At 45.7% G+C, this 27,431-nt stretch overlaps 1 protein-coding gene across 6 annotated transcripts in view; it reads left to right on the top strand.

Annotated features, from left to right (window-relative positions):
- The window catches only part of LOC126295227 (neprilysin-2-like), a 229,318-nt gene that overhangs the window by 158,157 nt on the left and 43,730 nt on the right, over positions 1–27,431 (top strand). For all 6 annotated transcript variants that reach the window (XM_049987572.1, XM_049987574.1, XM_049987573.1 and 3 more), the window contains 3 exons: positions 1,858–2,016; positions 5,159–5,302; positions 23,494–23,590. In XM_049987572.1, coding sequence (XP_049843529.1) covers positions 1,858–2,016; positions 5,159–5,302; positions 23,494–23,590 — 400 coding nt within the window. The remainder of the gene's footprint in view (positions 1–1,857; positions 2,017–5,158; positions 5,303–23,493; positions 23,591–27,431) is intronic.

Here is a 27,431-nt window from a genome sequence, read left to right as displayed (position 1 = left end):
TAGGTTTAAGTAGTTCTACGTTCTAGGGGACTGATGACCTAAGATGATAAGTCCCATAGTGCTCAGAGCCATTTGAACCATTTGACACTTAGAAGATGCAACAAGTCCACTCAAGAGACAGCTTACACTCCACTCGTTCGTCCTCTGTTAGAATATTGCTGCGCGGTGTGGGATCCTTACCAGGTGGGATTGACGGAGGACATCGAAAGAGTCCAAAACAGAGCAGCTCGTTTTGTATTATCACGTAATAGGGGAGAGAGTGTGGCAGATATGATACGCGAGTTGGGATGGAAGTCACTAAAGCAAAGACGTTTTTCGTCGCGGCGAGATCTATTCACGAAATTTCAGTCACCAACTTTCTCTTCCGAATGCGAAAATATTTTGTTGAGCCCAACCTACATAGGTAGGACTGATCATCAAAATAATATAAGAGAAATCAGAGCTCGGGCAGAAAGGTTTAGGTGTTCGTTTCTCCCGCACGCTGTTCGGGAGTGGATTGGTAGAGAGATAGTATGATTGTGGTTCGACGATCCCTGTGCCAAGCACTTAAATGTGAATTGCAGAGTAATCATGTAGATGTAGATAAGTACATAGAGCTAGTTGTGTTTCACAAGAACGATATTTTTTCAGTCTGTACTACGTTTAGTAAATCGTTTTCTTCGAGGTAATTCATAATGTCCGGACACAGTGTATGTTCCAAAACCCTACTGCATATCGACGTTAGTGATATGGGCCTGTACTGCAATGGAGTACTTCTATTTCCTTTTTCGGGTATTGGTGTGATTATTGCAATGTTCCAGTCTTTAGGTACGGATCTTTCTGTAAGCGAGTGGTTGTATATAATTGCTAAATATGGAGCTATTTTATCAGCGTACTCTGAGGGGAATCTGACTATTATACAATGTGGACTGGAGGCCTTGCCTTTATTAAGTGATTTAACCTCCTCCGTTACATCAAAGATATTTACGTCTATGTTTCTAATCTTGGCAGTTGTTCTTGATTGGAATTCAGGAACATTTACTTCATCTTCTTTGGTGAAGGAGTTTCGGAACGCCGTGTTTAATAACTCTCCTTTAGTGGCATTGTCATCAGTGACTTCACAGTTGTAATTGTGCAGTGAAGGTATTGATTGCGTCTTGCCGCCGGTGTGCTTAGTGTATGACCAGAATCTCTTTGGGCTTCCTGCCAGATTCCGAGACAGAGTTTTGTTGTGGAAATTATTAAAAGCATCTCGCATTGAAGTATGCGCTTAATGAAAATGTTGGCAGTTCCAGATTTGGACGGTTTGGTGCTGCTGCAGATATGTATACGATAAGTGTCTCTCATAAAACTGGCCTTACACGCCGGGAGAAACTCCAGTTTTACTGTCTTTTCCTTGTTTCATAGAATTTGATAATGGGATAGTCGCCATACTGAAAACGCTTTCACAGCAGTGAACGCCGGAATTCAGTGTGCCAGGCTGTGCTTATAGGGCGCCAGGGAGCTGGTAACGTGTGTGGATGTGTGTGTCGGTGTGTGTGTGGGAGTATGTGTGGGGGTGTGTGTGTGGGGTGTGTGGGGAGGAGGGTGTGTGTGTGTGTATGGGTGGGTGGGTGTGTGGGTGTAGGTGGGTGTGTGGTTGTGTGTGAGGGGTGTGTGTGTATGGGTGTGTGTGTGTGAGGGTTGTGTGTGGGGGGCAGTGTGGGTGTGGGTGTGTGGGTGTCAGGGTGTGTGTGGGGGGGGGGGAGGGGCTGGGGGGCTATGGGTGTGTGTGGGTGTGTGGTTGTGTGTGTGGTTGTGTGTGTGGGTGTGGGTGTGTGTGGGTGTGGGAGTGTGTGTTGATGGGTGGGTGGGAGTACACAGTGTCGTGTCCCGCAGGGTGATGGCCAACTACGTGATGTGGCGTGCGGCAGAGGCCTCGGTCCCCTACACGACGGAGGAGCTGCGCAGCCGCCAGCTTCAGTACGAGTCCACTGTGTCTGGGAAGACGAAGCGGGAGCCCCGCTGGAAGGAATGCGTCGACGTCGTCGCCGATCGGTGAGTGTCACACAGCTTCATGGGCACAGTGAGACCTACCAAAGTTTATTTTTTGTGCACGTAATCGAGCCGCCGTCGCTAGACACCCAAACCGACAACGACGGTGGATTTTGTAAAGGTGCCTCTTACGTGAGGAAGACATTTTTACCAGTTTCAATAAATTATTCTCTCTCACTGATGTATTCACGACAGGAAGTGCTGTAGTCTGTAGCCGGCCATGAGTCGGAGAGCACTTCCCACGCTGGCTGGCTAGGTGACGAAGCGACCACACGTCGCGCGTAGTGGGGTGCGGCTCGGCGTTGGACCGTAGCAACGAACGTCAGCCTGGGAAATATACATGACGGGAAGTGCCGCCATCTTGGCGCCAGAGCCACCGATTTTGTTTATTTATATTTAATAATTAAAGTCATTTATGACAACATGAATACTAGGGGGAGCCTCTCTTGAAGAGTCTGCCACTTGAGTTTGCTAAACATCTCCGTAATGCCGTCACGGTTACCAAATAACCCTGTGACGAAACGCGCCGCTCTTCTTTGGATCTTCTCTATCTCCTCCGTCAACCCGATCTGGTATGGATGCCACACTGATGAGCAATACCCAAGTATAGGTCGAAAGAGTGTTTTGTAAGCCACCTCCTTTGTCGATGGACTACATTTTCTAAGGAGTCTCCCAACGAATCTCAACCTGGCACCCGCCTTACCAACAATTAATTTTATATGATCATTCCACTCCCGTGCTCACTGAAGCACCTGTTACACATCGGATTGGCGATAATGACAAATCTGGGGCTCTGAGTGCCTCTGTGACGATAGGTCGGTCCTCTCATTCTGTTGTCTCTCTATGTGACCCCTTTCTTCTCGACGCTGTGGTCAGCCACATTTCACCCATTCCTGCCGACATCGAATAGTGGTATCATTTTAAATGTCGATCGATTCGTCGATTACTCCGACCAGATTCTTTGAGCCCAACTAGGTGTCCTCTCTCAAATGCTGGTATCTGTGTATATATCTGTCTGTAAGGTGCAGTTGCTGTCCCGGAATACCACACCAGCTGTGTGGGTGGATTGACGAATTTTTAGCAGACAGAACATAGCATGTTGTTCTCAACGGAGAGACGTCTACAGACGTCAAAGTAGCCTCTGGCGTGCCACAGGGGAGTGTTATGGGACCATTGCTTTTCACAATATATATAAATGACCTAGTAGATAATGTCGGAAGTTCCATGCGGCTTTTCGCGGATGATGCTGTAGTGTACAGAGAAGTTGCAGCATTAGAAAATTGCAGCGAAATGCAGGAAGATCTTCAGAGGATAGGCATTTGGTGCAGTGAGTGGCAACTGACCCTTAACATAGACAAATGTAATGTATTGCGAATACATAGAAAGAAGGATCCTTTATTGTATGATTATATGATAGCGGAACAAACACTGGTAGCAGTTACTTCTGTAAAATTTGGGAGTATGCGTGCGGGACGATTTGAAGTAGAATGATCACATAAAATTAATTGTTGGTAAGGCGGGTACCAGGTTCAGATTCATTGGGAGAGTCCTTAGAAAATGTAGTCCATCAACAAAGGAGGTGGCTTACAAAACACTCGTTCGACCTATATTTGAGTATTGCTCATCAGTGTGGGATCCGTACCAGATCGGGTTGACGGAGGAGATAGAGAAGATCCAAAGAAGAGCGGCGCGTTTCGTCACAGAGTTATTTGGTAAGCGTGATAGCGTTACGGAGATGTTTAGCAAACTCGAGTGGCAGACTCTGCAAGAGAGGCGCTCTGCATCGCGGCGTAGCTTCCTGTCCAGGTTTCGAGAGGTATCGAATATATTGCTTCCTTCTACTTATACCTCCCGAGGAGATCACGAATGTAAAATTAGAGAGATTAGAGCGCGCACGGAGGCTTTCAGACAGTCGTTCTTCCCGCGAACCATACGCGACTGGAACAGAAAAAGGAGGTAATTATTGTGGCACGTAAAGAGCCCTCCGCCACACACCGTTGGGTGGCTTGCGGAGTATAAATGTAGATGTAGATGTAGATGTAGATTGTAATTTCAATGTCGTTAGAGGTGTGACAGGTCCGCATCTTCCGAGAAAAAGTCCACGGAAACCACCAAAACTGGTAGTGGAATGAAATTATGGAATAAAATCACGGCTGTTGGTATCTGATATCTTCGAGGCTGTTGATAATGTCTAATTTCCTGTCAAATTACCACAGAATTGGATCTTTTAATCTGAGTGTTGTTGTTGTTATTGTGGTCTTTAGTCCTGAGGCTGGTTTGATGCAGCTCTCCATGCCATACAGTAAAGCTGCATGCCCTCGGGAAAAAATTACGGCCGTAGTTTCCCCTTGCTTTCAGCCGTTCGTATTACCAGCACAGCAAGGCCGTTTTGGTTATTGTTACAAGGCCAGATCAGTCAATCACCCAGACTGTTGCCCCCTGCAACTACTGAAAAGGCTACTGACCCTCTTCAGGAACCACACGTTCGTCTGGCTTCTCAACAGATACCCCTCCGTTGTGGTTGCACCTACGGTACGGCTATCTGTATCGCTGAGGCACGCAAGCCTCCCCACCAACGGCAAGGTCCATGGTTCATGGGTGGAGGTTAATCTGAATACATTCCATTATACTTCGCATTCATATTACAGTCTGTATCCCATCCAGTCAACAACTCTTGCAAATACGAGCTTTGCCATCTGACAGAACCCTTGCACCAATGGCAAACATCAAAGTTTTCATTTCTTCTCCCTGAGCTTTAATTTCCAAATTTCTCCTCTCTTTCATACAGAATAGTAGTGTCATTGGCAAAACTTAATATTTATATTTCTTCTCCCTGAATTTAAATTTTGTTTCCAAAGTTCGCCTCGGTTATCTCTATTGTGTGCTCAATGTACAAACTGAATAATGTCATATGTCAGGCAGAGGCTACAACTCTATCTCACTTCCTTCTCAACTGCTGCCCCCTTTTCATGTCCTTCAACTCTTACAACTGCAATTTGATTTCTACACATAATTCTGTGTTTTTTTATATGACCGTATTGTGGACATACAGTTATATTAAAAAAAAACACCCCTAGTGGTGTTCCACAGTAGTTCCCTCGTATGTCTGCAGGCCGTGTGTCGTATGAATGATCTCATGTTCCAGCCTGTATCTGTCTGTGGGCTCGATATTCGTGCGAAAGTACTTCAACGAGGACGCCAAGAAGGTGGCACTCGAGATGGTGGACGACATCCGCCAGGAGTTCTTGCACATCCTGCAGGAGCTGGACTGGATGGACGAGGGAACCAGGTACGTCTCAGCCACTGAGTCTGTAAAAATTCACACCATGTAGTTTTAGTAGAGTAGTGTCCTATCTGAAAATAAGTACGCTGAGAGATACGGAAAGTGTTACTCCCTGAAGAGCCCTGATATGCCCAGTTAAAGCCCGTTTTACACCGGAGGGAGTGGAAGTGAATACAAGCGAACTAGTATTTGCAGATTTTTCGCACTGTCTGCTACCATTCGCTCGTATCTGTGAACAAGGATTTACAGTGGAGGGGACAGAAGGGAGTGCAAGATACAGAGCACAGCCTGTGAGGCCTGTGTTATTGTGTAAGGGGCTAACACCACGGTGCTATATTTTGAAACTTTTGGTATGATGTTCCGTAACTGGTAACAGATGTTTTAAAGTATTTTTTATTACAATTTCAAATCTGATTTTCTTCTTTTTTTCTATTGTATCAGATTCTTGTAAAAATCAAGCCGTAGTTTCTTACTAGAAATCATTTTTTTTTTTCGAACAGGAACATTTTTAATTGCATTAGAAACAAATTATTTGTTTTGTAAAACTTTACAGAACCACTACAAAATGTGTTAGAGTATACTGAACGCCACGAAGTAATAGGCGCGGGATCTGAGTACTCTTTTTGAAGTCTGTAACTGGTAATGCGAGATGTGAACAAAAGCAGCCCTCTGTGTCCATCCACATACAGACAGCTGTGCGACCTCGGTTGTTCAGTACAGAATGTCGATCAAAACACCCTTCAGCTGTCAAAGTTTTCAGTTGTTATTTTATTTAAGCGACCAGGTACAGCAATATCTTATGCCACCTTCAGGCCCCTCGACCAACATACAGGAAGGGTCTTGACTTGGTCCAGTCAAAACAGGGGCCAGTATGCAATGACCGTTATCCAGCTATTTTTGACACAGTGATCCATCCAACTGTCATTTGCCAACCAAATGTCAGTACACAATAGCCAGGCAGACGGTCGACGAGGAAGGACAGCCGATGTTTCAGGTAAAAAGAGTCAAAAGTCAGAGTTAACTGCTACACACTCTAAGAGCTAGGCGTCCAAACCCCCAATGCAGCAGAATGACGCCATATAGAGAGGAGGATATTGTCGGGACGATCGCACAGAATTAAGTATGAAGGTGTAAGTCAGACACCAGAACAGTCATTTGGAGCTAGAAGCTGGATAATAGGTCCATCACTGCTTCTCAGACGTGAAGTTATACACATCACAGCTGCAGAGAGTGTGTCCAAAAAGCTGACCAGTCCAAAAAAGCAGGCCAAGTGACATTACATGACGTTAGCAACACAGATGAGAAAGTACCTACACTCCTGGAAATGGAAAAAAGAACACACTGACACCGGTGTGTCAGACCCACCATACTTGCTCCGGACACTGCGAGAGGGCTGTACAAGCAATGATCACACGCACGGCACAGCGGACACACCAGGAACCGCGGTGTTGGCCGTCGAATGGCGCTAGCTGCGCAGCATTTGTGCACCGCCGCCTTCAGTGTCAGCCAGTTTGCCGTGGCATACGGAGCTCCATCGCAGTCTTTAACACTGGTAGCATGCCGCGACAGCGTGGACGTGAACCGTATGTGCAGTTGACGGACTTTGAGCGAGGGCGTATAGTGGGCATGCGGGAGGCCGGGTGGACGTACCGCCGAATTGCTCAACACGTGGGGTGTGAGGTCTCCACAGTACATCGATGTTGTCGCCAGTGGTCGGCGGAAGGTGCACGTGCCCGTCGACCTGGGACCGGACCGCAGCGAAGCTCAGATGCAAGCCAAGACCGTAGGATCCTACGCAATGCCGTAGGGGACCGCACCGCCACTTTCCAGCAAATTAGGGACACTGTTGCTCCTGGGGTATCGGCGAGGACCATTCTCAACCGTCTCCATGAAGCTGGGCTACGGTCCCGCACACCGTTAGGCCGTCTTCCACTCACGCCCCAACATCGTGCAGCCCACCTCCAGTGGTGTCGCGACAGGCGTGAATGGAGGGACGAATGGAGACTTGTCGTCTTCAGCGATGAGAGTCGCTTCTGCCTTGGTGCCAATGATGGTCGTATGCGTGTTTGGTGCCGTGCAGGTGAGTGCCACTATCAGGACTGCCTACGACCGAGGCACACAGGGCCAACACCCGACATCATGGTGTGGGGAGCGATCTCCTACACTGGCCGTACACCTCTGGTGATCGTCAAGGGGACACTGAATAGTGCACGGTACATCCAAACCGTCATCGAACCCATCGTTCTACCATTCCTAGACCGGCAAGGGAACTTGCTGTTCCAACAGGACAATGCACGTCCGCATGTATCCCGTGCCACCCAACGTGCTCTAGAATGTGTAAGTCAACTACCCTGGCCAGCAAGATCTCCGGATCTGTCCCCCATTGAGCAAGTTTGGGACTGGATGAAGTGTCCTCTCATGCGGTCTGCACGTCCAGCACGAACGCTGTTCCAACTGAGGCGCCAGGTGGAAATGGCATGGCAAGCCGTTCCACAGGACTACATCCAGCATCTCTACTATCGTCTCCATGGGAGAATAGCAGCCTGCATTGCTGCGAAAGGTGGATATACACTGTACTAGTGCCGACATTGTGCATGCTCTGTTGCCTGTGTCTATGTGCCTGTGGTTCTGTCAGTGTGATCATGTGATGTATCTGACCCCAGGAATGTGTCAATAAAGTTTCCCCTTCCTGGGATAATGAATTCACAGTGTTCTTATTTCAATTTCCAGGAGTGTATTTGTACTGTGTTTGTAGCAGTCCTGCCTGGAGGTTGGTGTATCCTCTGCTCACTGAGACCATCTTCAACCTCTGATGGAACAGCAGATGTTGCCAGTATGAGACTTCCATTACAATTATGTACAAGTATGATGGGGCAGATGTGGTGGGTGACACCATGCGACAGAACTTCTTTCAGCGTAACCAGTGAGTCCAGGGAGCATTCGGCAGTCGTCGTTACGGAGTGGCGTGCCGTAGCCGGTGCCTGCGTTCCATTCCTGTGGACTTATGATGCTGTGGGCCTCATTCCTATCGAAGGCTGCAGTGTGATGGGGCCCAACTTCGCACACAGAGCCAGTGAAAGTAATTACCGGATCGCCATGTGCGATATCAAGGAGAGTACACTGCTTACTCACTGGCCGAGCTACAGCCAGCATCCTGTGACATCACCAGATGCCGAGTCTGTGCCTTCACCACTGTGGAGACGGATTCACATGCACACACACATCAGTGCAATCTGGCGTGTTTAGCAACACTTCTGCCCGCTGTTCCTCTAGGTAGCCACTGCTGTGGCCTTCTCCACCAGACATCACGGCGCCTAGAGTATCAGCAACCAAACTGACAGACTGCAGCTGTGGGTTGCCCACTTCGCAGGGACACCGAAGCACTACACAACCGACAGGCACTATTGATGAACGGCCACAACAACAACAACAACACAGCAAAGATACCAGCGCCCACCAGGGCCATCATAAACATAAGGAAGAGGTCGATGCAGATCCAGGAAAACTATTTTCACACGTAAAACCACGTGATGGAAAATAGTTCCAAGGTACTCATCCGCCGAAGCGCTATAAAGGCCAGCACTCGGCTGCACATCGGCAGTTCATCGACCGCCGGCAGACATGGATAGATGCTGCCCCGGCAGCCTGGCTTGGATCTTATCGCTGATCTCTGGATTAGGCTTGGTACATCGGAGAAGTCTCTGTCGTAGACTAGTAGCAAATTATTTCAGTTGTTTTCTATATTATTCTTGTATGTAGTTGTGATTCTAAGACGGATCACTGTTTTGTGTTGGTGTTATACTTGTAGAATTTGTTTTGGTTAATTGAACAGTCCTATAAATTGTTTTTGGACTTTGATCGTTAGTTTCTTCTGCTTATGCAGACATACCAGTCACGAAATATTTTGGAAAAATAAATGCATCTTTGTTAATGATGTTGTATTAGCAACGAGTGGGCTGTCACCCACTGAGCCATTGCTCACTCGTGCAAAAGAGGTGACAGCCCAGCCATATCCTGATACTGATGGTCCTATGGGTGTCACAAGGCAATGGTAAATATTCTCTAAAAACGCTAATAGCTACTACAAAAACGCATATATGCCAAGCCAGGTCTCACCCACGCACAAGGGGTGACGATCCAGCCACATGCTGAGATCGATGGTGTAACACCATCCACTAATATAGTATCTGGTCCTGTGAATATCAGAATTCAATAGTACACGTTCAGCTAAAAATGCTCATAATTATTAGAAAAACGCAAAATATGTATAATGAGGCACCTCCTCTCACCTGTGCACAAACGATGACAGTCTAGCCATACCCAGACATTAATGGGCCAATACCATCTGTTAACATGGAATGTGGTGCTGTGGACATTACAAGACAATGGTATACGTTCACTTATGAATTCTAATAGCTAATACAGGAACACAACACTGTATGACATGCCACCCAAAGTCGCTTTATGTGGTTACAGCAGGCTTCACATATTGATCGAAGGGTGGTGATCCATATGTGGTGATAAAGCACCACCCTGAGGCATCTGACACATCTGGAGATGCAGCCGATAACCCTTATCGTATAAAGTCAGCAAATAACAAAGTTATTGGCAAATGGGCTGCAGGTTGTGGAATTTGTGGGTCTGTAATCGAAAATGTATACAGTGAGCTGCCACCCTAAGCCAGGCTAAGAGTGTGCATGATGTTGCCATGTGGACTCTTGTGGTTGAAGATCACATGTTGTGCCTGTATGGCAGTGCAGGTGATGCTTCACATGCAGTGTTAAAGTCAATGTTCAGTCAAGAGGTCACGTGGATGACACTGTGGCCAAACTTAAAATCGATCGGTCTTGTCATGACAACAAGTGAGTCATTGTGAGGGGAGAATTGTGTGTGTGTATGTGTGTGTGTGTGTGTGGAATAATACGACCCTTTATTATTGCGTGTATAGCAGATAGGTCTGCATACGACATATTTTGTACAGTATGTATGCATAAATTTGCATTCAAGTTGGCCAGAAAGAGCCTCAAAAGCTTGTCAGGGTGTTGCACAGTAGGTCATGAAGAGAAATAATTGTTAAGAAAAAAATTCATTATGTTGCGCCATTTCCCAGTTAATTAGTGTCAAGGTTAGCCAATCAGACTGTTGCATCCGCAAATTCGAGTTTTCCACCAGGCACAGTTAGTGTCAATCGTTTTCGTAACGTAGATGACAGCGCACGAGACTGCTCGGACTTCGGCTCAGGTTCGTTCCTTAAAATGTCCCCTGTCCAATTTTTGTATTGCTCTCTTTTTTTGGTTTGAGGAAACCAAACAAAGGACATGTTTGAACCAAACAAAGAACATGTTTGTGACATCATTTCTGCTGTTGGATCTGTTAATTGCGTCAGAATCAATTTTCCAAATAAATTCGAGTATGGAATATACCCACTACTTTTTCAAATTTTTCACGCTATCTTCACGCCTGTACTACAAAAGTAGGAATTACAATTTTCAGCCGGCCGGAGTGGCCGAGCAGTTCTAGGCGCTTCAGTCTGGAACCGCGCGGTCGCTACCGTCGCAGGTTCATATCCTGCCTCGGGCATGGATGTCTGTGATGTCCTTAGGTAGGTTAGGTTTCAGTAGTTCTAAGATCTAGTGGATTGATGACCTCAGATGTTAAGTCCCATAGCGCTCAGAGCCATTTTTTACAGTTTTCAGCTATATATTTTCGTAACATAGCTATAGGACACCCATACATTTCTCTGTTTAGTAGATGAAGATGACGAATAACATCAGTGGCAAAATACCACAGGTCTTTTCGTGATGGTCACACCACAATTACAGATGGACTTGTTGCAACCATACCGCTACAAAAATATGAAATGCAATCTACAAATTTACATTATTTCAATTATCCACACACACTATATACAGTGTAGTCAGAAACACATGGTAGGCTTGTACGTGTTATTACGGTATATTGATAATTTCTACATTTTGGATCGTCTGACTACAACTGAATGAAACACAATTTTCGTGCCATACACGTTTTGCCTTTATTCTCTGCAATGGATCTTCAGCGGCCTGGAATATGTACATATTTTTACTATTTAGTTTACATTTTCAGGCAATGTATGTGTAAGTTATAAGCAGTTCTAGTGGTTGGGTTTTGCTATGATGTAGTAATATTTTAAATTCTACTTACACGTTGCGTGTATGATTTTCTACATATTATATTTATGTTTCATTTTTGGTGCCATTCCTCTTCTTATAATTGCTACATGGTTTTTTTTCCACGTTTCTCAGCATTAGGAACTGAACACTTGTTTCTACAAAAGTTGAAGATGCCTATAAGTGTGTTGCACGGTACGTTATGTTGAGAAATAATTTTTTATGAAAAAATTTCAATATACTGCACCGTTTCTGAGTTCATTAATATTAAAATTAGGCAGTCAGGCCATTGCAAGCACAAATTCTAGTCGCTCGCCAGAGATGATGTCGACAAACGTGTTCTTCGTGGGGTCCCATAAAACCAAAAAAGACGGTGATACAAAAATTGTACACGGGACGGTAGTAAGGATCAAACCTGAGCCAAAGGCCTGCCGTTTCTGTCGCAAATTTGATTGTATTTCATTTATGGGTTGTGGAGGAGATCCGAGACATGGTGGCACACAGCTGTGTGTATATAAACAGATAGTGCAGAAACAGACAATATAGACTACTTGACTTAAGTGGTTTTGAAAAAGCTAATATTGATAAAGAATATTACGCTACAATTGAAAATGATTTCGAAAACCAGTTTGAAGGAGGACGATGAAAGTGAAGATGACAGAACCTAGACTATCACAGAATGGTTAAAATTAATATAGGTTAATCATTTTCTGTCAATTCATTTTCAGATTTTACAAGAGTGTACCTGTGTGCATTAGAACTGTTTTGATTTGGGAGAAGGAGAGCTGAAATGTATGTGTTTTGTTTATTGTAATGCGTAACAAAAAGTATATTAAGCGGATTATAGATTTTTAAACTCAAAGATCATAGAGCAAAGAATATATACGGTCATCCATCTTTTTTGCTGAAGAGTCTGCTACTGACATACTGGGGCAGCACCTCAGGCCGTGTACATACCTGTCTTATTATTAACTAGCTAACCAGCTGTACCTGTCCACGATTTGCTGTGGTTCAGTCCGCTAAAATGGAAAGAAAGAGTGGGAATCGGATATACGTCCTAATCTTGTTCTCCCCCCAGCCTCTTGCGTCTCCTCCTCTCCCCTCTCTTTGCCCATCCCCTCCCCCTCCTCCTCCGCCACCTCCTGCTCTTCCTCCTGCGCGCTGACCCTGTCCATGAACACCTCCCTCTCTTTGCGTCCATCTCCTCCATCCCATTTCTGTAGTACTATTATAAACATAAAGCAATAATGTTCACGAAATCATCTTATGCCTGATCACAACTTGCCTGTTGGCTCGCAATGTTTCACTATTCTATCTGTTACATATATCAGTGGTTCCCAACAAGTGGTCTGCAGACCCCCAGGGGTCTACAAGCTATCCCAGAGGGGTCCGCAAGATGCTATTAGAATAAAAAATATATTAAATATATTTTAATTAATATAATATATTAAATATACACTCCTGGAAATTGAAATAAGAACACCGTGAATTCATTGTCCCAGGAAGGGGAAACTTTATTGACACATTCCTGGGGTCAGATACATCACATAATCACACTGACAGAACCATAGGCACATAGACACAGGCAACAGAGGATGCACAATGTTGGCACCAGTAGAGTGTATATCCACGTTTCGCAGGATTGCAGGCTGCTATTCTCCCATGGAGACGATCGTAAAGATGCTGGATGTAGTCCTGTGGAACGGCTTGCCATGCCATTTCCACCTGGCGCCTCAGTTGGACCAGGGTTCGTACTGGATGGGCAGACCGCGTGAGACGACGCTTCATCCAGTCCCAAACATGCTCAATGGGGGACAGATCCAGAGATCTTGCTGGCCAGGGTAGTTGACTTACACCTTCTAGAGCACGTTGGGTGGCACGGGATACATGTGGACATGCATTGTCCTGTTGGAACAGCAAGTTCCCTTGTCGGTCTGGGAATGGTAGAGCGATGGGTTCGATGACGGTTTGGATGTACCGTGCACTATTCAGTGTCCCCTCGACGATCACCAGAGGTGTACGGCCAGTGCAGGAGATCGCTCCCCACACCATGATGCCGGGTGTTGGCCCTGTGTGCCTCGGTCGTATGCAGTCCTGATTGTGGCGCTCACCTGCATGGCGCCAAACACGCATACGACCATCATTGGCACCAAGGCAGAAGAGACTCTCATCGCTGAAGACGACACGTCTCCATTCGTCCCTCCATTCACGCCTGTCACGACACCACTGGAGGCGGGCTGCATGATGTTGGGGCGTGAGTGGAAGACGGCCTAACAGTGTGCGGGACCGTAGCCCAGCTTCATGGAGACGGTTGCGAATGGTCCTCGCCGATACCCCAGGAGCAACAGTGTCCCTAATTTGCTGGGAAGTGGCGGTGCGGTCCCCAACGGCACTGCGTAGGATCCTACAGTCTTGGCGTGCATCCGTGCGTCGCTGCGGTCCGGTCCCAGGTCGACAGGCACGTGCACCTTCCGCCGACCACTGGCGACAACATCGATGTACTGTGGAGACCTCACGCCCCACGTGTTGAGCAATTCGGCAGTACGTCCACCCGGCCTCCCGCATGCCCACTATACGCCCTCGCTCAAAGTCCGTCAACTGCACATATGGTTCACGTCCACGCTGTCGCGGCATGCTACCAGTGTTAAGGACTGCGATGGAGCTCTGTATGCCGCGGTAAACTGGCTGACACTGACGGCGGCGGTGCACAAATGCTGCGCAGCTAGCGCCATTCGACGGCCAACACCGCGGTTCCTGATGTGTCCGCTGTGCCGTGCGTGTGATCATTGCTTGTACAGCCCTCTCGCAGTGTCCGGAGCAAGTATGGTGGGTCTGACACACCGGTGTCAATGTGTTCTTTTTTCCATTTCCAGGAGTGTATTTTCATTAAATATATTTTTCATATACTTTCATATTTTCAATATATTAAATATATTTTCATATATAATATTAAATCTATTTTCATATATATTAAATATATTTTCATATTAAATATATTTTCATATTGTAGAACAAAAGCAAACTGGTGCTTTTCATGTATTAACTATATTTCGTATGATAACAGAATTTTTTTTTTGCTTGCTTCCTGCATGAGCAGTGCTTTAGCCAACGCTAGCTTCTGCATCTAGTGTCTTCCTAGACCCAAATGACACTAGCACACTCTATTTCTTGTAAGGAGTTTGTTATACTAAATACCCAGATTTGCAGACAAAGATTTTGAGCAATAATGAAAAATTTAACAATAACAATGATGGCTTAATTGAAAAATTTTTAAGCTCAATATTTTTCAAATAAAGTACATGTCAATGTTTTTTTCTAAGTACCAAAAATAGAAAACGTATAAAAAGAATTTAGCTTTTTTAGGTAATTGATACTGTGATATGACAAGCTACCAATCATGCTCGATGAGGGGGTCCTCGAGAAAACTTCGTTGGGAACCCCTAATATATATAATTATACATTAAAAAGTATGTATCCAAACATTTATTACAGTAATGAGTAAAAACAGGAAATAAATCAGCAAGGTATATTTTGAGATTTTTGGTAACAATGTTTTCCCCTTGTAGCTTGTATATTGCACACACAGTGTGTGTAATATACATTGAGTTTTTACTCATTACTGTAATAAACATTTACACCCATACTATATATGTAAGAAAGACACAATACTGAAACAGTGCTAGCAATAAATTCAGTTTGAGCACTGAAAGGAAACTGTAATTTCTCGCTATCATCTATAATTGGTTACCTGAAACTACACACACACACACACACACACACACACACACACACACACAGGACAGTATGTATTAAAAAGTATGCATTTATTAAAAATTACATGCCTAAAAACATGCCCATATTATAATGCAACTTTGTGTCCAAATTTCAAAGCAATCAGTGAATAACTTCCTATTTGGTATAATGAATGACAGTTTGCTGTAACTGTGGAAAAAACGTAAGTTGATGCAGACGGTGGGAAAGACAATCATGTAATGGTCAGATACAGTATTAGTGGTGTGATGTTCCAAGTATCTACAGACCAATTAACATTTACTCGATATCTGACATCGGACACTTGCCACTACAGTGTTGCCACATCTGCTGCTAGCTACCACTCAGTTATTATAAGTGACACACAGACAGGGTGGGTCATTTCGTAGGTGCTGTTAATGTGCAATGCGGAGCAATGCTGGAAGCAGCCGCCCCGAGGATGCGACAGAAATGTGGGGTGCTGTGTCCACAGCTGACTTTAAGTGACCGATGACTGAACTGCGGTAGATGACGGATTTTGTGGCCCTGAACTGAAACTCGTGTCCTAACCTATCCACAGCCTCGTGACATGCTATGTATCTGGGAAAACAGCAGTCAACAATCTACGTCAGAATTAAAATCTCGATCGCTTCGTTCACGGTGATTAAAGCTGACCTCTTCGAGCAAACTGAAGATGGAAGAAATTAAGTTTCGGCGCTAAAAGCAGATTGTAATTTCTCGCTGCACTGATTACCTAAACTGTCTTCACAGCGGCTACACAAGCTGCCACGCTACCAGCCGTGGCTGGCTCTTGGTTGCAGATTGTAGGAGACACAGGCCGGTTACAAACGAAAAAAAAACTAATAGGAAGAAAAATAAGAGCAAATAAAAGAGTCAATACAATGGTGGAAATGATGCGGTAAATTATTATAAATCGTTAAAAAATTGCATTTAAATGAACTAATTCAATAACAATAATAGACAAAGTCTTTATATCTAGAAATTAAAAAAAAAGTCACTGCATTGTGTTAATCCCTATGTTATATTGTTAATAGTGTTTATATAAACTTATAGCTTGTCGTCTATCAGCATTTATAAACATTTTGTTTCATCCGTTATTATGTTGCTATTGTAATTTCGTGTACTGACACATCGTATGACCACGGAGGTTCGCTCCTCAATTTGGGCTTACGGGACTAGATACGTAGAAAAACAAAAAATAAATTTGATGAGGTTGGATTCTGTGGCTGTTTACCTGCAACCCTAATACGCTAACCACTGTGGTATGCCAGCACCCTGGGTTTATACCCGTGGTGACTCAGTCGCAACTATGAAATGCAGCCTTCAAAACTTTGGCGTCACTCAGTGTCGTGCAAAACTTATCTGTACTAAGCCAATCCCTGTGATCATAAAAACTGTGTATGTTACAGGTGAATGGAGCCTTGCGGAAGGCGCCAATAATGTTTGGTTAATGATGTGTATGAAATGAGTGTGTTTCAATAGCATCATAGTCTGTGTGTTTTTAGTGTGGTTACCATATGTTATGAAACACATAAAAGGGCTACACCCAGACATGCGCGTATGTCTAAAGGAACATTGCATTGTAATCTGCAATAACACAGTCTCTGCAGTATCATATTTATCCGCCGACACCGGGCAAGTGGCTACGAAGTAAAATGTCTCTGCAGTATGGGAATATACACTCCTGGAAATGGAAAAAAGAACACATTGACACCGGTGTGTCAGACCCACCATACTTGCTCCGGACACTGCGAGAGGGCTGTACAAGCTATGATCACACGCACGGCACAGCGGACACACCAGGAACCGCGGTGTTGGCCGTCGAATGGCGCTAGCTGCGCAGCATTTGTGCACCGCCGCCGTCAGTGTCAGCCAGTTTGCCGTGGCATACGGAGCTCCATCGCAGTCTTTAACACTGGTAGCATGCCGCGACAGTGTGAACGTGAACCGAATGTGCAGTTGACGGACTTTGAGCGAGGGCATATAGTGGGCATGCGGGAGGCCGGGTGGACGTACCGCCGAATTGCTCAACACGTGGGGCGTGAGGTCTCCACAGTACATCGATGTTGTCGCCAGTGGTCGGCGGAAGGTGCACGTGCCCGTCGACCTGGGACCGGACCGCAGTGACGCACGGATGCACGCCAAGACCGTAGGATCCTACGCAGTGCCGTAGGGGACCGCACTGCCACTTCCCAGCAAATTAGGGACACTGTTGCTCCTGGGGTATCGGCGAGGACCATTCGCAACCGTCTCCATGAAGCTGGGCTACGGTGCCGCACACCGTTAGGCCGTCTTCCGCTCACGCCCCAACATCGTGCAGCCCGCCTCCAGTGGTGTCGCGACAGGCGTGAATGGAGGGACGAATGGAGACGTGTCGTCTTCAGCGATGAGAGTCGCTTCTGTCTTGGTGCCAATGATGGTCGTATGCGTGTTTGGCGCCGTGCAGGTGGGCGCCACAATCAGGACTGCATACGACCGAGGCACACAGGGCCAACACCCGGCATCATGGTGTGGGGAGCGATCTCCTACACTGGCCGTACACCTCTGGTGATCGTCGAGGGGAGACTGAATAGTGCACGGTACATCCAAACCGTCATCGAACCCATCGTTCTACCATTCCTAGACCAGCAAGGGAACTTGCTGTTCCAACAGGACAATGCACGTCCGCATGCATCCCATGCCACCCAACGTGCTCTAGAAGGTGTAAGTCAACTACCCTGGCCAGCAAGATCTCCGGATCTGTCCCCCATTGAGCATGTTTGGGACTGGATGAAGTGTCATCTCACGCGGTCTGCAGTCCAGCACGAACGCTGGTCCAACTGAGGCGCCAGGTGGAAATTGCATGGCAAGCCGTTCCACAGCACTACATCCAGCATCTCTACGATCGTCTCCATGGGAGAATAACAGCCTGCATTGCTGCGAAAGGTGGATATACACTGTACTAGTGCCGACATTGTGCATGCTCTGTTGCCTGTGTCTGTGTGCCTGTGGTTCTGTCAGTGTGATCATGTGATGTATCTGACCCCAGGAATGTGTTAATAAAGTTTCCCCTACCTGGGACAATGAATTCATGGTGTTCTTGTTTCAATTTCCAGGAGTGTATGTAATGGATGTACAAGTACAGGTTGTATACACACGATTCTTGATATATGAAAGGTTGAGACTGGCTGTGAGTCATGCTCAGATAGCCTAAATGCTAAGGCGACAGCTTCTGAGAAAGAGGAGATCTGGGTTTGAGACCTGTCTGGTTCAGATTTTCTTTATCGTCATTCCATTACGCAGCTGACTGTTGTCCACACTCCCAGCTTCGAACACATTTCATTTAATTCATAACAGCTCTAGTCACCACGGCGCCTGTTCCTTCGAGCACGTGTGCATGTCCAAAGAAGCATTGCATCGTAATTCGGAATAAAGCAGGCATTGCACTTTTGTACTGTAAATGTTGTGACAGTCTGACAATTGTGAACGGGTCGTGCATAACATTGAATGCTCTGGTTAGAGGGAACTGACTGCAATGCGTGAAGAGTCAAGTACCAAGTAATTTTAATCAGAGTATAGGCATAATGTAGTTAAGGTGCTGGAAACAGAACGAGCACTTACGGTCAGTTTCACTCAAGGCAAACGGTTGACTTAGAAATTTTTAGAGAATTCTCGCAGAGTGTAGCTCATATATGAAGAATACAACTCACGTACGAAGAATAGCGCATACAGACTCTGCCTGCTTAGCTGGATGGTAGTGTGCTCGCCTCACACGCACGTGGACCCAGGTTCGAATCCCATCCGGGTCAGAGATTCCCTCCACTCAGAGACTGGCTGTTGTGTTGTCCTCCCAATCATTTTACCTCATCAACGGCGCGCAGGTCACGCAGTGTGGCATCGAATGAAATTAGACTCGCACCCAGCAGCCTAACTTCCCCGAATAGGGGGCCTCCCGACCAACAGTGATGTACGCTCATTTCCTTTTACCACATACAGAAAACTAATGTGACCCTTTCTTGAGTACTTCTCAACCGTTTGGGATCTCCACCGGATCGTATTAAAGGGAGATGTGAAAGTAATTTAAAGGAGTGTTACTAGATTTGTTAGTGGTAGTTTAGATTGGATTGGGTGTAAAACTATTGTAACTCAAATGGAAATCTCTGGAGGAAAGAAGGCTTTCCTTCTGTGAAATTATATTGAAAAATATAAGTAGCGGTCGTTCTTTTGGACCTGTCTGAAACATCAGACACCACATATATATTTATGGAGGACCGAGGAGAAGGCGCTTGAATCTCCTGACTTGAAACCCACGGTATTCTGGAGGTACTTTGATGATACCTTAGTAGTTTGTACCCATGGTGAAGATAATTTGCAAGACTTCTTAAGAAAGTTCACAATGGAAACTGAAAAGGAGATATGCTTTCCATTCTTGAATGTTCTGCTTCAGTGCAGACGGGATGGCACTTTTGGACATGAAGTGTATCATAAGCTAACACACAAGGATTTGTATTTACGTGCAAATAGCTGCCACCATCCTGCCCAGACGATGAGTGTCCTCCCAACTTTGACCCACAGAGCGCATATTATTTCTGACGAAAGCAGTCTGCAAGATGAACTTTCCCACTTACAAAGAGTCTTTGAAGACAATTGATACTCCCCACAGAAAATACAGAAGGCACTGAAAAGCAAACCGAAAGAGGCCACAAAGAAAGCAGAGTAATATTAAGAAACCTTTGAATCAATGGCCTTCCTGCCATATGTGGGTAGCCTCTCATCAAAAATAGGACGAATTCTCAGCAGGCACAAAGTAAAAGACAGCTGCAATCGTGGGCTCCATCAAAGATGATTGGCTGCTCCAAAAATCTGCAGTTTACAAAATTCCATTTGAATGTGGTCTTTCTTATATCGGTCAAACAACTTGTACTGTCCAAGAAAGATGTACAGAACACCGGAGGTACACACGACTTTTACAACCTAACAAGTCGGCAGTGGCAGAGCGCTGTATTAACACTGGTCACAGTATGTTGTATGACAATGTCGAAATTTTGGCAACTACCTCATCCTTTTGGGACTCGATAGTGAAGGAGGCAATAAAAATTCAGTTGACGACGAATTTAATTAATAGAGATAGCCGTTTCAACCTTGATAAATCATGGAATCCGGCACTTGCTGTAACAAACTCAAAAAGACGTCGCCACAGCGCAGCTCACAATGACGTATCGACATGCCAACACAGATCGACTGCGGAGTCATAGATGTAACTCGCGCATTGTGCACGTCTCTGCCGCCGACCAACGTCTCTGGCGCATTTGCATCTGTGGCCGCATGCGCAGTTGCGCGGTACACGAGTATAAATAGACGAAGCGAGCACTGGAGCGGCATTCTTGCGGCTCACTCTGAACATGGCTGAACGTTATACAGCCGTAATATTAGAAGAAGAAGGAGAATTCTTGCGGCTGCACACCCGAAACTTAATGGAACAATCTTTGAGCTGCCAAAAACTGAAGAGTCACACCACATATACAGAGTGTTACAAAAAGGTATGGCCAAACTTTCAGGAAACATTCCTCACACACAAAGAAAGAAAATATGTTATGTGGACATTATCTGTAAACGCTTACTTCCCATGCTAGAGCTCATTTTATTACTTCTCTTCAAATCACATTAATCTGGAATGGAAAGACAAAGCACCAGCGTGACTTCAAACACTTTGTTACAGGAAATGTTCAAAATGTCCTCTGTTAGCGAGGATACATGCATCCACCCTCCGTCGCATGGAATCCCTGATGCGCTGTTGCAGTCCTGGAGAATGGCGTATTGTATCACAGCCGTCCACAATACGAGCACGAAGAGTCTCTACATTTGGTACCGGGGTTGTGTAGACGAGTGCTTTCAAATGCTCCCATAAATGAAAATCGAGAGGGTTGAGGTCAGGAGAGCGTGGAGGCAACGGAATTGATGCGCCTCTGCCAATCCATCGTTCAGCGAATCTGTTATTGGGAAGCGTACGAACACTTCGACTGAAATGTGCAGGAGCTCAATCGTGCATGAACCACATGTCGTGTCGTACTCGTAAAGGCACATTTTCTAGCAGCACAGGTAGAGTATCCCGTGTGAAATCATGATAACGTGCTCCATTGAGCGTAGGTAGACGAAACTAAAATGAGCTGTAACATGGAAATTAAGCGTTTCCGGACACATATCCACATAACATCTTTTCTTTATTTGTGTGTGAGGAATGTTTCCTGAAAGTTTGGCCGTACCTTTTTGTAACACCCTGCATAGTTAAGGCGAGACAGCCACTAATCCCTTCAGTGCAGGTGCATACCGGGTTCGAACGTGATTGGGCGAGATGAAGCGATTAATGAAGCTAATGGGCAAGGTGGACTACATCTGTAATGCGTGGACAAGTTGAGAACTTGGGTCTGATGGGAGGTGTGCTAGGGTAGGGCGTGCAGGTGTGGCGACCACTGTGTGCAGATGGCGTAGCGGTCAGTCCGCCTGCCTGGTAAGCAGGGACCCAGGTTCGAATCCTGACCGGCACAAATTTCCAACTATTCCCATTGATTTAAATCAGTGCCCACTCGCAGCTAATGTCGTCATTTGCATCTATTGAGAAACTTTAGACAAGGCTCACTTTCGACAGACTCCATAACGCTCCCCCTGCAGCCGACATACTTCTGGTGCCAGAACCACGAAAATGACATAAGATAAATTGAGGCTTGTGCAGAAGTGTGTAGACAGTCGTTTCTTCCTTGCTGTGTTCGGTGGTGAAATAGGAAAAAATAAATAAATAGTATAGTACAAGGTACCCTCTGCTGTGCGCTGTATGCTGGATTGCTGAGCATGTGTTTGAAGTAGAGGTCTGCGCGGATGCGGATATCCACGGTATTTGTTACTTGGCGGATAAAATCGGCGACCGGAGCGGAGACCGGCGGGTCATATGCGGATAATGAGTAAAGCATCTGCCCAGTACGTATGTTGCAATGTTAGTTCAAAACTTCAAGTCTGTTGACATTCTTGTTATCTCGCAGTTTCTGGGTAGAGCGGATGTCTGTTGTCCTTAGCCCCTGGCCACGACCGACGTAGCTATACCCAAGATACCCGCGCCTAATCCGTTTCCGTGACCATGTCTTTTGTGTGGCCTGTGAAGTGCTCTCTGGGTGGCAAACTTGCCCAATGTCTACAAGACAGGTGCGCTGCGCTGCCTTCAGTTAGCGCTTTGTAGTGACCGAGTGACAATGTGCGTCGTAGCAAATATGTGTGTGGTCCGGAGCGCCAATGCTTTCCTGTTTGGAATGGTCTGCTTTAGTCAAAAGTAGTTAAGTTGTAGCAGAAATGGCACCCTAACAATAACTATGCCATTACATACCATAATTCTAAGTACTACTGTCTATTACTATTAATTATTCAAAACTTAAATATATGCGGATGCAGATAAGGAACTTGCGGATGCAGATTAATTGCTGCAGATGCGGATGCAGTTGCGGATTAGGACCTTGCAGATGCGGTGTGGATGCGGGTTAGGACCTTGTTGATGCGGTGTGGATGCGGATGCAGATTAGGACCTTGCGGATGCGGTGCAGATGCGGATTAGGACCTTGCGAATGCAGTGCGTATGCGGATTAGGACCTTGCAGATGCGGTGCAGATGCAGATTAGGACCTTGCGGATGCAGTGTGGATGCAGATTAGAACCTTGCAGATGCAGTGCAGATGCGGATTAGGACCTTGCGGATGCGGTGTGGATGCGGATGCGGATTAGGACCTTGCGAATGCAGTGCGGATGCAGATTAGGACCATGCAGATGTGGTGCGGATGCGGGTTAGGGCCTTGCGGATGCGGTGTGGATGCGGATTAGGACCTTGCGGATGTGGTGTGGATGCAGATGCGGATTAGGACCTTGTAGATGCAGTGTGGATGCGGATTAGGACCTTGCGAATGCAGTGCGGATGCAGATTAGGACCTTGTGGATGCAGTGCGGATACGGATTAGGACCTTGTGGATGCAGTGTGGAAGCGGATAAGGACCTTGCAGATGTGGTGCGGATGTGGATTAGGACCTTGCGGATGCGGTGAGGATGCGGATGAGGATTAAGACCTTGCGGATGCGGTGCGGATACGGATTGCACTTTTCTTATCCGCGCAGACCTCTAGTTTGAAGGCGTTTAGATTTTATGTCCATCTTCTCACTCTCATTCTGAAATGTTTTACACATTCATTGCTGACGTAAGTACCCCCACAAAGACCTTAACAGATCCCGACAGTGTGCGATGTGGTGTGGTGTCATCTGATGTGCAGGAAGAAGGCGCTCGAGAAAGCTGAGTCCGTGGTCGCCCACGTCGCGTACCCTGAGGAGCTGCTGGACGACGCCGAGCTCGACAAATTCTACGAGAAGGTGAGCCGTGGGTAATGCATTTGCTAACACGTGCGTTGCTCCTGACAGGGATCGTAGTAGCTAGAGCCAAAGTGACACACCACTCCGCTCTGTCCTTTGGAACCATTACACCCAACTGGATTCCTGTCACAGTCCGAGATGTTCGGACCCCAATGGCAGGGTATTAACAAACAAGAATTCAGAGGTGTGATCAAAAAAATTATAGGTATTTTTTCTGAAATAATACTATTCTTTAGTCTACATCAGTGGTCGGCAAACTGTGGCTCATGCACCACACGTGGCTCTTTGGCATCTCCAGTATGGCTCTTCTATAAAGTAGGACACGTGGGCTCGCATGTACAGTGCGAACAAAGCTTTGTGGTGTACATACAGAAGTAGGTTCTGGGCTTGAGCGAGTGCTGTTTGCAAGAAGTGGCGTTAAGCGGTGGTCTACGTAACTCGGACCACTTCCACTCGCTGCCTCCGCATTACTTTCTCTTATCATCACAGTGTCTTCCTAAGTGGGAGATAAATAATGCTTCTAAATCAGGTGCTGAATTTCATGCACTGCAAAGTAGTGGAAGAAATACCTATTCTCATCAAGATTGTGGAACTGTTTCTCATGAAGAGTGGAAAAATTGTGTCGATCGGATGAAAGAAGTTTATTATATTAATAATGAATCATTTGGAAGTGATTTAATCGTAACGATGAATCATAAATAAGTTCAACAGAAGATGGTAGGGACAAATAAATATAAGGTTGTCCAATAATAAATAAAATACTTGTAGCTATGACTGTGTTTATCATCCATCTTTCAGTTCCATATGTGGCTACTACACTCCACACAAATACTTTCACAAAAGACTTGCCAGCACTAAAATATATATTCGACGTTAGCAAATTTCTTTTCATCAGAAACACTTTTCTCACCATTGCCAGCCTACCGGTTATATCTTCCGTACCGCCAGCCTACGCTTTCTATCCTCTGTTATTTTGGCAATCATCAGCTATTTTTCTGCCCAAATAGCAAAGTTCACTTCAAAAAATGGTTCAAATGGCTCTGAGCACTATGGGACTCAACTGATGTGGTCATCAGTCCCCTAGAACTTAGAACTACTTAAACCTAACTAACCTAAGGACATCACACACATCCATGCCCGAGGCAGGATTCGAACCTGCGACCGTAGCAGTCGCACGGTTCCGGACTGCGCGCCTAGAACCGCGAGACCACCGTGGCCGGCAAGTTCACTTCAGGTGTCTCGTTTCCTAATCTGACTCCCTCAGCAACACCTGACTTGATTTATCAACATTCCATCATCCTCGTTTTCCTTTTGCTGATATTCATCTTATACCTATCTGTCAAGACACTGCTCATCAACTTCAACTGCTCTTACATGTCACTCGCTTCCTTTGACAAAATTACAAAGTCGTCGGCGAACCTCAAAGTTTGTATTTCTTCTTCCTGGACTCGAAATTTTTTCTTTGGTTTCCCTAACTGCTTACTCTATGTGCAGATTGAATTACACTATAGGCTACAATCCTGTCTCACTCCCTTCTTAATCACTGCTCCCCTTTTGTGCCTCTCCACTCTTATAACTGCCGTCTCGTTTCTGTACAAATTGTAAATAGCCTTTCACTCCCTGTGCTTCAGCCCTGCTACCTTCAGATTGTCATTACCTATTGGGTCTTCTGCTACCTTGACTATTTCATCTCTGAAAGCTACTCATTCATTTCTTACTGTACTCCTTTCCCTTGTTCTAGTCACTCATTGCCCAATCCTCCAACTGAAACTCTCAACAACCCTTGGTTCTTTCAACTAATCCAGGTGCCATCTCATTGGTTTTCTACCTTTTTTGCAATTTCTTCTGTTTTAATCTACAGTTGATAACCAGTACATTGTGGTCAGAGCCCACATCTGGCCCCTGGAAATGTCTCACAATTTAAAATCGGGTTTCGAAATCTCTGTCTTACCAGTATACAGGGTGAAAAGTATTTAAACCGACAAACTCTGGGAGGTTGTAGGGGACATCAAAACCAATATTTTTCCCTAATATCATTTTTCCCTATGATGATTATTTTAACCAGTGCAGGCTTTATTACGATCTTCAGTTGTTAGTGGGCGTATTACTCTCTTCAGTTGTAGGCAACTGCTGTCCACCAGTGTAGTAGTGAATTGTCCCTGTTTGCTAATAGGGTAATACACCTGGACTGACTACACTGATACAGTTAGTGCGTACTACGTAGCGCACCACAACGGCCGAGCTGCACAGTGGGTTTATCAACAACAACATCCTAATCGCCGTATCCCGCATCATACGACCTTTGCTGCTGTGTACCAACGTCTGTGTGTGACCGGGTCATTTAGCAGATTACCTGGACAGGGACGCCGTCGCACGGTAAGAACGCTGCAATTTGAGGAAGCTGCCTTGCAGCATGTGGAGCGGGATCCTTCAGTCAGCACTCGTGCAATTGCACGTAACATGGGGACGAATCAGACGAATGTAAGAACAGTCCTTCGAGAGCAATTGTTAGGTCCATTTCACTTACAGCGTGTCCACAACCTGGAACCAGTTGGTTATCCACCCAGAGCACAGTTTTTGCAGTGGTACCTGGAACACTGTGAAATGCATCCTACATTTCCAGCCTCTGTGTTGTTTACCGATGAAGCAACGTTCTGGCGTGGTGGAGTCTTCAACATGCACAATTAGCATGTTTGGAGTGAGGATAACCCATATGCCACAGTTACTAGCGCTCATCAAGTGCAGTCCTTTATTAATGTGTGGATCGGTGCTGTTGGGGACAGTTTAATTCGGCCGTATCTGCTACCTAGGCCATTAAATGGCAGGCACTGTTACAATTTTCTCGCCAGAGCATTGCCAGAGTTGCTGGAAGACGTGCCGCTCCCTACAAGACAACGCATGTGGTTCCAACGTGACGGGGCGCCGGCACATTTCAGTCGTCGCGTGCGTCGATTCCTGGACAGACGGTTCCCAGAAAAGTGGATTGGCAGAGGTGGTCCTGTACCATGGTCTGCTCGATCCCCAGATATGTCCCCTCTGGACTTTTTTGTGTGGGGAGAGATGCGCAACCTTGTTTACGCAACTCCTGCTCCATCAGGAGAGGATCTGGTTCCCCAGATAGTAGCAGCAGAAACAATTCAGGACACTCCTGGGGTTTTTGCCCGTGTCAAACAGAACATGATCTGACGGTGTAACCTTTGTATACGTGTCAATGGAGACATTTTTGAAAATCTACTGTAATTGAAACTTAATCATAGCTAACACTTGGTTTAAGAATCATGAAAGAAGGTTGTATACGTGGAAGAACCCTGGAGATACTAAAAGGTATCAGATAGATTATATAATGGTAAGACAGAGATTTAGGAACCAGGTTTTAAGTTGTAAGACATTTCCAGGGGCAGATGTGGACTCTGACCACAATCTATTGGTTATGACCTGTAGATTAAAACTGAAGAAACTGCAAAAATGTGGGAAATTAAGGAGATGGGACCTGGATAAACTGAAAGAACCAGAGGTTGTACAGAGTTTCAGAGAGAGCATAAGGGAACAATAGACAGGAATGGGGGAAAGAAATACAGTAGAAGAAGAATGGGTAGCTCTGAGGGATGTAGTAGTGAAGGCAGCAGAGGATAAAGTAGGTACAAAGACGAGGGCTGCTAGAAATCCTTGGGTAACAGAAGAAATATTGAATTTAATTGATGAAAGGAGAAAATATAAAAATGCAGTAAATGAAGCAGGCAAAAAGGAATACAAACGTCTCAAAAATGAGATCGACAGGAAGTGCAAAATGGCTAAGCAGGGATGGCTAGAGGACAAATGTAAGGATGTAGAGGCTTATCTC

This window comes from Schistocerca gregaria, chromosome 11, assembly GCF_023897955.1.
Source record: "Schistocerca gregaria isolate iqSchGreg1 chromosome 11, iqSchGreg1.2, whole genome shotgun sequence".
Taxonomy (NCBI): Eukaryota; Metazoa; Arthropoda; class Insecta; order Orthoptera; family Acrididae; genus Schistocerca; species Schistocerca gregaria.
The sequence above is the reverse complement of the archived record's forward strand: the minus strand, read 5'-3'. Positions and strand labels throughout refer to the sequence as shown.